We start from the raw sequence: 12,576 nt of genomic DNA on the forward strand, positions 1-12,576 counted from the left end.
GAAATCAGCTTGCTAGCTGCTTAGCTAGTACTGAACTTCATGTTATACTATTATTTCCAGATCTTAATTAATTTGGCTAAGTACTGCTGGCTGCACTCCTCATCCTTTACATGAAGTGTTGTGACATTGCTTTTATAAAAGAGCTGTGGCAGGTCTTGCTCCTCATCTCTCTTCCATCGTTAAACAAGTTAATAGCAGGCTGGAATTGGGCTGTTGCTCCACGTGTCTTTTTTTTGGCAGAGGATTCTTTCCATCCCACTGCAGCCAAGCACAAAGTCGTGATGTCCAATCCCTCAGTACTGGCTCTCTCTCATGTGGAAAGCTGGATTACATGGCTCTCTCTTCTGCACAATATGGGTTCCTCTCCTTTTTACCTTACCTGGAGCCACCCCAATTCCTCCCTGAAAGAATAGATCCCCTCAGTTTCCCATGTGTATTTTATGTAGTATGTACTTTACAAATAATAAATAACATCTGTTTATATTGTTGTTGTGTATTTCTAGTTTTGTGTGGGTAATGAACTGGTTTGTGACTCCAGTGGTGTTTTAGTCTCTCAAGAAGAGTGATGTGGGTGGTTTCCAGCCTCATAGGGAGCACCCACTGCCTTGGTACCTGGGTAATGATACCAGAGCTTGGACTGTGCCTATTCTGTATGGCCTCTTCTTGTTATGTGGTTGGGCTTGCATGTTGTGAATGAAATATCACTGAAAATCTCATCTGTTGAGAAGGTACGGTGCTACCTGAGCTACTTCAAAGACAGAAACTGCACTGTGAAAGACTCCTTTCTCCTGAGGATGTTCTGATGTCTTCTGTTAGTCCAGGGTGAACCCAAGTAATGCATTTATAAAGGCAGTGAATTTTTTGTGGTGTTGTTCCCAAAATAGACTCTGTATGCTTGTACATAGTTGCACAGGCACTGTCTTCAACACCAGCCACTAGATTTTTTGTTTATTTCCCTGTCAAAAAATCCCAAATTGGTGCAGTAATCTTAAGAGTGTGTGCATACAGAGAAAGCCTCATCCTGGTCTAGCAGTTGAGAGTTTGTTCATGACACCAGTGTAAGGGAGTATCACCTGCAGATCTGGAGCTGGAGATCTGTTATGGCAGGCCTTGGCATTTGAGATAAGTTAGGTTTGCTCAGGACAGACAGCTTGACAGGCATATTTAGAATGTTAACAACCTTGTGCAATGTTGAAATATTAAATAGCTTGTTTATATTTGTAATTCACCTGTGAACCTTGTTCACGAATCTACGCTCTAAAACTTACCTTTCACTTATAGCCTGTGTGACATCCCTTACTTGCTCAAGCACAAGACCCACATTATTTGCAAGCAGTCTCCTTTATTAACCTTTTATTTGTTGTTTTGAAGTGTCTGACGAGTAATTCTGTAGATGCTTTTCAGCTGGGGTATCCCAAGAACTTTTGGTCTGGCCCAGGCAAGGCTCTGATTGCTTTCAGCTGGCTGCTGGAGCTCAGATGTAAAGGCAAATCAAGTAAAGGGTACAGACAAGAATGCACTACTTGCACATTCTCCAGCTGCAAGGCTCCCTCCTCTGCAGGCAGACAAAAGGGGCAAAGTCTGCTTCTGAGCAATTCTAGGAACTTCATCTGGCACTGGGGATGAAATTGATGCAGAAATGAGGAAAAGGAGATAAGGGAACAGAGCCTCAGAGAGGGCAGAGACAGAGAAGGGAAGAAAAGCATTGGAGAAAATGGGAGAAAAAAGAAAAGACTTTGTGGGGAAGGAGAGGCTGAAGAAGACGATAAAACGAAGGAAAGAAACAAAGAGAGCTGCAAGAAGGTTTTGTCAGGTTGGTGAATAACTTGTGCAGATAAGCCATTAATGTGCACCCCTGGGCAGTCATTTACGAGGTGGGGAGACCCAGGCCCTTGGATTTAAATGCAGGGTTTTTTACTCTTGTCTTGTTCTCCTCACTTGACTAACACTTTCTTTTAAATTCATGGGAAGTGAGTCAGCTTGTGTAACTCAAAATGCTCTCAGTTTATAGAAGCTGCATTAACATTTTTCCTTTTGCCTGCATGGTTAAATAAGGGGTCTTGAGAGAGAGGGAATGAACATCAATAGCAAAGAGAAGCTGGAAAATTAAGTCTTGTGTTGGCTTTGGAGGAGGATGGATACACAGAGCATTTAATATTGTTGTGGTTTATAACAGGCAATTCTGCAGTGCATATGTCACTTCCAGAAGTCAAAACATGTTTGTAACTTTTCTAGCATAAGGTCAAAGGCCTATGAAGTAGTGACACAGATGTGATTATACACAAAGACTTGCTTGTCATGTGTATAATGTTTCTAATTTAGGATTCACTGCATTTCAAGGAACTCAGTAATAATTTTGTGGATCTAAATTATACTTATGGTCTGTTTTATAACAACTGTATAGTCTTATTTTAGCAAAAGCCAACTTTATCCCTGTTTTTGTTGATAAGAAAAACAAAACAGCAGGAGCTAACTGCCCAAGTTCATGCACTATATAGTAAAAGCTGTAGAATGATTGTCTCCAAGTTTATCCCCCTCACAGGCTGACCTGCCCCACATGGTTGAATAATTTGCCTGTCTTCATAATCCCCCCTACTCCTCTTGTTCCTGACATGGGAAAATGTTTCTCTCTCTTGAAAAATGTAAGAAAACTGAAGGCTGCCTGTCCTTTGCATGCTTGCTTCATGTAAATGACTTCAGCTCGCATTGTCCCTTTCTGGGCAGAGCACAGACAGGCTCCAGGTAGCAGTGTTACAGGAGGGCACTGAGGTGCATTAGTGTTAGATGGTGATGTGTGTCAGTGAAGTGCTGGAGCTGGGAAGGCATTTTCTACTTCTCTTTTATTTTTTTTTTTTCTTTTTTCTTTTTTTTGTTTTTATTTTAATTTCCCAAGTCCCCTTACACCTCCTCCATTTTTTAGTTTGGGTGCTCAAGACAGTCTAGTCTATTATTCTTTCTCCTTCATGTCAATGATGGATAATCACAACCTAAATGCATGGCTTAAATACATTTTTTGTAGATTACTTGTCATTTCTGATACTAGTTTTTCCTTCATGATACAGACAGGAAGAGGTCAATGTTGCATTTTTGTTCTTAAATTTTACACTGGAAGACAGTTTCCTTGGAGCACTGGGGGTAGGTGGTGCTGCCCAGCCTCTCCTTCCCAGTGTTACACTGGGAGCCAACATCCAGCCTCTTTACTTGGGTACTCTAAAGTTACTTTTCAGCTGGAACCCAAATACTGCATGTTTTGGAACACAGTGTAATGTTTTGAGATGACATAATATAGATGTTCTTTAAGCTTGTATAAACTTGTACATCAGCTGGGGAAATCTGGATGTGTTTGTGACGTGTGTGGGTTCATACTGTGCAGACAGCAGTGTGAACTGCAGCTACTGTCACTGGGATCCCAGGAAGATATGGGGAAAGGGAGATGGGTACCTCCCTCCAAGGAGAGTCTTCTGCTGCCTCTGTGGAAAAAAAAAAATTATCTGCAGACCCAAAGGAAAAAAAAAGGAAACCCCAGAAGTTGAAAAATGCACTGTATTACATTTTAAATTCCTAATGTAGCCATTAGTAAATAACAATTAACTTTCTGCTAGACTTTCTTCCCCTGATTGCTGTTGAGCAGTTGTATAATATTCTTTGTACTGAAGCTTAGTATGCCATCAGCATTGCAGTGTAGTTTTTCCTTCATGGACTGTGGAGGAAGTGGGGGGCAATTCTGTCACTGAGTCTGAAATGGGCTGCTCAGGTGGGAGAATAATGCTGGCTGACTTAAAGCAAACATGATCCTAGGTTACTTTGACATGTTGGCCTAAATTAAATGATGTAGATATAATGAAATTTAATGAATGCAATTGAATTGGATATGATAGAGGGGAAAATGGTTTCACTTTTTTATGTGTTGCTGTTTATTGACAAGAGTAATACAGAAATTTTCTCTCTGAAAGTAGAGTGATTAGGAATGTTTAGAATCGCAAAAAGAAATCTGTTATCTTTGTATTTTAGTTTTTAAATTGTCATCATCTAAATGTATTGCTTGCCCATGCTAGATGTACCTGCTTTGGTAACCATGTTTAGACTGATGATTTTGAGGAGTGTACTGCTAATTTATAGGCAAGAATGAAATTCTGGACTCTTAAGTGTCTTGTGGCTCTGCTTTTCTAGGGTTAAATTAAAAGCTCCCCACATGGGGAGCACAATGGCTCTGCAGACAAGGCCTAGAAGCTTATTCTATCCAAAAGCTGCTTGGAACAATTCAGCTAAGGGTTAATGTGTCTATCTCTTGATGCAAATTCCTCAGAGATCTTGGTTCTGGATTGGATTTTTCTCGTGGTTTAGGGGCAGAGGTTGGCATGGTTTGAAGAAAATGTATTTTTAAATAGTGAGAATATTCTCCTGTGATCTGAGTGTTTGCCAGGCCCTGGGACAGAGCAAGTGTATGACAGAGGGACATGAGGAGAGGGAGGGGGAAGACTGCTGTGGTACTCTCTGGCCACAGTGGTGTGCAACAAAGCCTTAAACTACGTTTTCTGCCTCTTTCTTCTGCTGTGAGGTGCTTGTTGTGGCTTCCTCCTTGCCCACTCTCTACTCCCTGCCTTCTTTCCCTCTTAGTCCTGTGCAAGCTTTGGCAGCCCTGGAGGGAGTCTGAGCCAAAAAGTCAACAGAATAGAGGAAGGAAAGGCTGCCTATACCCAGACACTGTGCAAAATGTATGTTCAGTTTGAGGGAGGGCAGGGTGCCAGTCCTCCACATCCCCCTTCTCTCCCCTTTGGAAGCAAGCACAGCACTCCTTTCCATGCTCTGAGTAGGTGCAGAAGAAAGGTTTCAGAGCTTGTTGAGTCTTTGAGGAAAGTGGTGGGCTGAAGTCAGCCTGGGGGCTATTGATTAGACTGTGCTTGTTTGGATAAGTCATCTTTGGAGCCTGTCCTGTGAAAGAGCTTTCTCCATTGCTGTGCAAGTACCATGGCACAGGCCAGGCTTGATGTCTTTTGTTAGGAATGCCTCTTGCATTTCACAGGCCATAAATAACTTGTGGTATTTGTAGCAATCTCAGTCTCTCTTTGAAGATACAAGTGCACAGCCTTTTTCCTGGCTTCTCTTTTTTTCTTCTTTTTTTGTTACTTAGCCTCAAGTGGTCTCAAGTCTGAAAAGTGGTTCAGGGGCCTAAATTTGGCCATCCTTGGGATAGAACTGTTTTGTGGCTTTGAACTTCAAGCTATATGGAATACATAAAAGTTTGTTCTACTGAATAACGGTGTGTTGACAGGGAGAGACCTTGGGAAAACAAGTTCTGGGTCATACCTCTGATTCTGTGTGCAGAGAGAAAGGGAGTGATGAGTAAGTATTAAAACCAGTAATGAGCAGACTTTGATATTCTAGAATATCATGTGGTGTGTGAATACCTTTTGTATTCACATATTTGCAATGCATAGTAAAATATGTGCTGAGCCATCATGTTTCTGTCGTCAGTATATAAGCACACAGTTTCCCCCTTCAATTCATGGGTAGCAGGTGGACTTCCAGCAGTGGATAGAGAGCAATTACAGAAGCAATGCAGATGTTAAATATCCTGCACGGCTCTCCTCTGAAAGCAAGTTACTGAAAAGCATCTGTCTGTTCCAAAGCTGCATCTCACTTTAGGCAACAGTTGCCTTTTACATGAGTAACAGTTGTCTTTTGCTTTGAGCTGTGTGATTGCATGGTGCCTCTGTTCTGCTGACACCCTTTCATTAAACAGCTAAAATCGCAAGCGCTGATGGAAACGAAGTTGTACAACATTAAGTAGGGTTGAATTATACTGGTCTCTTTAGTGCTGCATGAATTTATCCTCATTGCTTCCCCTGAATCAATGAAAACTGTTTTGGAGGTTTTGTAAGAGAACCTACAAAACAGAAATCCATGAACAGAAATTTGGCTTTTCTGGTCAAATAATAACCTGTGATTTAACAGTAATGTTAGGAAATCCCTAATATAAACAAAAAAAGCGTAGTCAGGGTAGATGATGACTTTTCTTCAGGTGTCTTTCAGAAGACACCTGCTTCCTTTTGTATTTCAAATGCATATCCAGTTGTTTCCATGTTTCTGTATACTTTCTAAAAGAAATGCAGCTCAGGTAACACACCAACTCCAAGTGGTTTAACTCCATTTGGTTTGGAAATGGAAGAAGATGGCATGGTGGTTTTGGGGGAGTTTTATGTAGCCATGCTAGTTCCAGCTGGCTGGAGATGTTGGCAATGAAATGCTTTTTGCCTTCTATGTATTTTTTCCTCAGAAAAAGTGAGGAGAAAACTGCAGAGGGGTTTCAGGTAAACGTTACCAGTTACTTGTGTTGCAATAAGGATGGGCAGCAGTACAGTGGTACACAATATCTTACATGCCTTAATGTGAAGTTTATCTCCTTTTTTCCCCCTAGAGTTTTTCTTACAATGAGAACCCTTCAAAACCACTAGCCATGGCCTGTATGTTGCAGTTAAATATTATCTTTCTCTCATTTCTTCATTCTCACATCTGCCCACTCCCTGCTTTGCTGCCCTCACCCCTTCCAGTCCTGGATCCTTGTTGTGCTTTGTGTCCCTCTCCCACTTGTGTCGGAGCCTCTGTTAATGCCTCTCTGTGCAGGGAACAGTGTGTCAGTTGTGTCAGGCACCCTATCTTTGCCTGCCATCCATGCCACATTAAAACCCACTTCTTCCAGGAATGCTCCTTGCCAGTTCTGCGAGTGGATAATCTCTGTGCTCCTCCCCTCCTGAGCAGCTGCCCCGTGTTGCTCTGCCCAGCCATGCCTGTCTCCCCCAAACTGGCAATGGAAAGCCTTTGCCTTTGGTAATAGGCCTCTTCTCTGCCTTTAGTGTGAGGTTTTGCATTGAACACATGGGTCTGTATTGATAGGTGCTATTTGAATGACTGTTACCAGATAAAATATAGTTCAAATAGTACTGAGTGACTCTTCTTGAAAGAAGAACTTTTCCTGTGTCTGTTTCTTTAAAGGAAGCAGTGGTTCCCTGTTCAGTGTAGTGTGGAAGACAAGTCCACGTTGTGATGTGTGACTATATCAGTGGATTTATATCTATTTTAAAATCTACTCAGGTAAATAGGGCTAAAATCAGTTCCCTTGGAATAATGTGGCATGCCTGGTTTGGGGGTTTTTAAGATAAGAACTTTGCATTTAAATTCCATGATGATGGGTACTGAGCTGTTCTAGAATAAGGTATAAGGGCTGCTCTGCTTGGTCTTTGTGCCCCAAGGCTTCTGGGTTTCTGTTTTCTACCACTGTTTCCCAGTGTGTGTTTTAGAAGATCTTCATTCCTAATCCTAAAGGATCTGTCAGGGGTTCAGCTAATAAATTTGAGTTTCTTTATTTTGGGGGAAGATTTTGTGTGACCAAGAATGGGAGTCAGCAAATGACTTGTAATTAGATCTTGAAAACTGAGGTGTGAAAGCTCTATGATGCACAATGAAGGGCTGCTGCTCAGTGTGTAACTGGGTCTGTCATCATCCCAGCAGCAAGTCCTGAACCCACCTGGCATAGTTTGCAATGCAGCTGGTTGTTGTTAACATCTGAGAAGTAAAAAAGATAATGCAAGACTGACTTTTTTTGCCGGTGTCAGAGGTCCAGACATGCTCCAGGGCCTATATGCCAAACACATCCTGCTATCATTAGCTAACAAGGACAATTTAACAAATACTTTTTTCTGTCATAAGGGTGCAAAAAGAAATGAAAATTGAGCTATGACTAAGGAATAATACATTCTAGCTGCTATTACCATGGGCTCAGCTTAGCAGATTTTTTAGCTTTTGCCTGTCTGTAAGATAACGAATAAAAGCCAGCAAAGTGCAGTGCTAACAGTATGACTGCTTTTAGACAGTTTGGCAGGAAATGCTGTTTCCTGTTCTTTTGATGTTCTTTTGACTTTCTCAGAAATATTAACCCATCTGGGGCTTCAACATTTGTTGTTATAGCGGGATAGACAATGTCAGTGACAGCTAAATTTAAATGTAGTTGTTCCTTTAAGTAGATTGAACAGGTTCTGCTTAAAAAATACAGAATTATGCTGTAGTTCTTTTGACTGCGGTGTAACATCTTCAGATTTCTGTCTGCATAGTCAAGTTGGAAAGCAGGATTAGATTTGCCTTTAAAGTATGGGCTCACTGGTGTGGTTTGCTCTTCTGGATCAGATTAGAGCTTCCAGAAGTCCTGTGTCATAGGCAGATGCCAGCTTATGTAGGCACACAGTTTGTGGTGATTGGGAGTGGGGCTGTGGGAGCCTCATCCCCAGTGGGCACAGCTGTGAGGAGCAGGTGAGCAGCACTGACAGCAATGAGCCATGGAGTGCCCAGGTGCACTGACCAACCTCCAAGGGAACAGAGGGCACACAGGTGCCATGCATCAACATGAGGGAATAAAAGGCTGGGCTGAAGAACAAGAGGAGCAGATGCCTGAAGCCTTCTGATGTGGTGTGATGGCACTCTGTGTATCGTGGCTGTCTCGACTACGACATGTGCTGTGACAAGGTTCCTCAGCACTCCAGGTAATAATTGTAGTGCCATTTGATGTGCTTTCACCAGATGTGCAGATCGCCAGATAAATTTATATTTGGAATAGGATGATAGATCCGTTACTTTCTTGAGAGGAATTGTGTCCTTGTCTCTTGAGACCCCAAGCAAGTGCTGCCCACAGGGGTGTCAAGGTCCCTTCCAACCCAAACTCTTGTGTGATAGAGGTGAACCTCTCTTAACCTTTCACCCTGCCTGTTCCTCTTGGCTGGCAGTCATGTGAGCACTGGTTCAGTAGGATGTCTTGGTTAGGGCAGTACCTCCTATCAGGGTGCACCAGTCTTTTGGGCTTTTAAACTTGTGGTTTTTTCAAATCAGATGCTGATAGATGAGATTTGAAAGGCAGAGGGTGCTGCTTCCCGGAGAGCTGAGATCTGCAGACACATTTGTGCTGGGTGGAGGACATCTCTAGGTGTCTTCCTGGAAATGCAGTAGCTTCCATTCCCAGTGTTTGTGCATGCCCCAGCAGTCTCCTCAGTAAATTGCCAGCCTGATCTTTTGTGAAGAGCAGTCGTGTTGAATTTAGTGTTACTATATCAGGAGTGAAGCACTGATACTGAGAGTGAGTAATTGTAACCAAGTCTGCCTTTATGTCTGACAGTGTGTGTTTGGTATTTAGCTGTAACTGTTCCTAATTTGCTTGGCTGCTTGACAAAAGCATAAATGACATCGAGGTGAGAGTTCTTCTGTTGGCTGCAACTCTGTGTTACCGTGAAATAATTGTAACATCACATAGAAAGTGATAAATGATTGTTAACTTTAATTAGAACACTAATTATATATTGGAGTGAATTTCAGCAGAAATGAAAAATTGCTATCTCTGCATTTAAATTTCCATCTGAATTGTAAGAGAAAGTTGAGAATATTTTCCCTTGGTGTGAAAAAGGGGTGTGTTTAAAGGGAATATGCATGCAGCATCATATTTTCACTTGGATATCATATGTTCTAATGAGAGTTTTGGCAGCATAGACAACCAGACTTCCTGAAAAAACAACTATAAACAATATTTTGGGTTAAAGTTCCCATGTGTACGCTGTAACATCTAAATACTTTACTTATGCATTTTCACATTTTCTTCTGGAACTACTTAAGAACATAACCCTGTTGAATACCCAGCTGTCAGCAGAGGAATGAGGGGGTGGCCTAGGAAGCTGGTCATCTATTTAAAAATCTAATTGCATGTTGCACACAGGGAACTTCTTGATGCCCTGAAGTAAATCAATAGCTTTGTGAGTGTAAATAGTTGTGATTTCTTGAAAAACACTCTCTGGCTGATCTCCATTTCCTGCTTGATTGAGAAGTCATGAAAGACTAAAAAGAGCAGAGGTCAACATTTGGGTACTACCTAAAACAACTAGGATCCTCTGGGAGTTCATTTAAGATGTGTCATAATAATCTAGAAAATGACATTGCTTCTGTTATATACTGAGTAATTTTTTTAAGTAATGTTCTAAAGTGGTTCTGTAAGAATAGGATATTTTCATAAGTATCAGTTATTTTTACAAGAAGTCAATAGCACATGCTATTAGGACTTTAATAAAAGGAAATTACTTGTAACCAGACATTTCAGTCAGTGAGAATGAAAGCTCGTTGCACATATGTGTATTTAGCTCATAGTTTCTACTCATATTTTAATCTCCCTTGGAGTTCAGTATTAGTCTTTCAAAACACACATGTTACTAATCAAAATATTATTCTTCTAAGGATTTCTTCCTGAAATACCAACCAGAAGACATATGTTTATAGAGACTGTGTTAGAACTTAACAAATACAGGCCAAACAACTTATAATTGGCCTGGTTTTGCTTATTTTGTATTTTGTTGAATCAACAGCCTTGTGGATATGAATGTTAATGGATGCCAGAAACCTAAGGTCCGTTAGTTTTAGATTTTGTATGATTTTATTATCTTCTGGAGGTCAAATAAAAGAAATGAATTGAAATCCTGACAAGAGACATAAAATGAAAACCACATGTTGTACAGAAAAGCTGTCCAGGGGACAATGTCACTCATTAGCTGCTACAATAGCTGTTACTTGGTTTGATATAGTGAGCACATTGTTGTGCTGTGACAAAAGCCCAGCAATATTATTTCTAAAAGGGGCAGGATGCTATTTGATTGGGTTGGTGTGTTTTGTTTTGCCTTTTGGGGTGCTTTATCTTTTCCATGGTGATAAGGGCAAAGCTGTGGGTTTCAGGCACTGCCTTGGGTGTGGTGTGAGGAGCTGTGTTTGAGTTGCTCCTTTCTGAAAGGGTGACAATGTCCCAGTGAGCAGTGTGGGTCTGAGAGACCTTGTCTCTTTTCCATGCTGTTGTCCGGGTGGTCTCACTATTCCATTGTGCAGCTTGGGCTTCCTGGCTGGTGTAAAGCAGGAGGAATGTGAACCTCCCTGAGTTTCTAGATGTGCTAAGAAAGGAAAGGTTTTGGGGCTAATCAGCCCCCACACTGCAATCAAGAGGATAACTTCTCTTACAGTATCTGGCACTATATACACACAGATCCCTTTTCTTGTCTGGGGAGGGCTGATGTTTATGCCAGTAGGATTCTCTGTAGGTGGATTTCTTTGTGGAAATTAATAATTTGCCCTGTGTGCTTTAGCCCAAGAAATGTCATGGTTAGGTGATACTTGACATGATCAAACAGGGAAAAAGTGCTTGGCTGATTGCCCCTGGACCTGTCAGATTTGGGTAGGGTTTTTTGAGTAATATGTAAACAAACAAAAAAATCAAAACAGCTCTGTAATATTTATAGCCTTAAAAACTTTCAGAGAGTTCTAACTCTTAACTTCTTTATTTTGGATTCTTGGCACTGATAATAAAAAAGGAATCTGAAGCCACATTATTATACTGCTAGTGGAAACAATCCATATTCTTCTTGTGGGATCTTTTCTGACAGATACAAGGATACATCTGCAGCTGCTGTATTTGGGGGAGTGGGGTGATGGGAGAGCAGCACCTGAGACAACACAGTTTTTGCTGGCCCCATATGCACAGATTTTCTTTGCATTTCTTTCTTTTTTTTTTTTTTTTTTTTTTTTTTTACTATGTCCACATTTTGTGCCTAATTTTTCCTTTTGCAGCTGTAGAAGCTTATGCTTGGAAATTGAATGAAATTGTTCCTTTTGGTTCCTTGCTTCTGGCTGAACTCTTTGTATATGCCTTAAAGTGAAATTGCCTTGAAATAATAAGCAGGGATTGCACAGCTGACTTAGAGTTGAAAGAAGCCTGATTGGGAGCCTCTTTTGTTCACTTCTGGGTTAGATTAGAAAGACATCCTTGTGTCAAGAGAAATTGTATGGCCTGAATGGCCAGCTCATGGCTTCTAGCCTTTGGTTTAAGGCTTTGGCTTTCTTCTGCTTTGGTTGTGTTTGGGGCTGTCCCAAAGAGGGCACAAAGTCAGGCTCTGGTTTGTTGGGCTGAATAAGCTATGTTCTTACACATTCATGAAATAACAGTTTGGAAAGAACTTCTGGAAGTTGTCATGTCCAGCTCCCTGTTCAAAGCAGTTCCACAGAGATAAGGTTACTCAGGACCTTGCCCACTCTCCAAGGATGCCCTGATCGTGTGTTTGACCACCCTTTGCGGTTAAGTTTATTTTACTGTATTTAATTGAAATGCTCACTATCACATGTGTTCTGTTTGTTGTCTCATCCCCTGCTGCTATGTCTCTGCAGAAAGTCTCTCTCTTCTCTAGACCTTGTGGGAGTGTAGACTGGCAAGGTTTTCCATCAGCCTTCATTTCTTATGGCTGGACAAAGGTATTTTCCTCATAATTTCCTCCAGCCTCAGTCTGTCTTGGTGATATTGCAAAGAACTCGATCCTCTGTGTCAGTGGACTTGTGCTGGGCATCTGAGAGCCTGGCACACCATCCACATTAATTTCCCGCGTGTGTTGGCAGGTCTGTTCTGCAGCTGGGTCATTCTTGAAGGTGGCCAGGCCTGTTCATGTACTTTCAGTGATGTCTCAGCAGGGTGTTCATGTCATTACTTTTAAACACAGTAGTGTGAGTACTCCCTTT

At 41.5% G+C, this 12,576-nt stretch overlaps 1 protein-coding gene across 14 annotated transcripts in view; it reads left to right on the plus strand.

Moving 5' to 3' along the window:
* The window catches only part of DOCK10 (dedicator of cytokinesis 10), a 168,066-nt gene that overhangs the window by 24,140 nt on the left and 131,350 nt on the right, over positions 1–12,576 (plus strand). For 7 of the 14 annotated variants that reach the window (XM_068200916.1, XM_068200919.1, XM_068200922.1 and 4 more), the window contains exon 1: positions 1,485–1,813. The exons of 5 other annotated variants lie outside the window; for them this stretch is intronic. In XM_068200916.1, coding sequence (XP_068057017.1) covers positions 1,715–1,813 — 99 coding nt within the window. In that variant the 5' untranslated portion in view covers positions 1,485–1,714. Of the gene's footprint in view, positions 1–1,483; positions 1,814–12,576 lie in introns of those variants that run through there. 2 more of the 14 variants (XM_068200923.1, XM_068200920.1) reach the window with 2 other exon arrangements.

Source organism: Anomalospiza imberbis, chromosome 10 (genome assembly GCF_031753505.1).
Source record: "Anomalospiza imberbis isolate Cuckoo-Finch-1a 21T00152 chromosome 10, ASM3175350v1, whole genome shotgun sequence".
NCBI classification, from domain to species: domain Eukaryota; kingdom Metazoa; phylum Chordata; class Aves; order Passeriformes; family Viduidae; genus Anomalospiza; species Anomalospiza imberbis.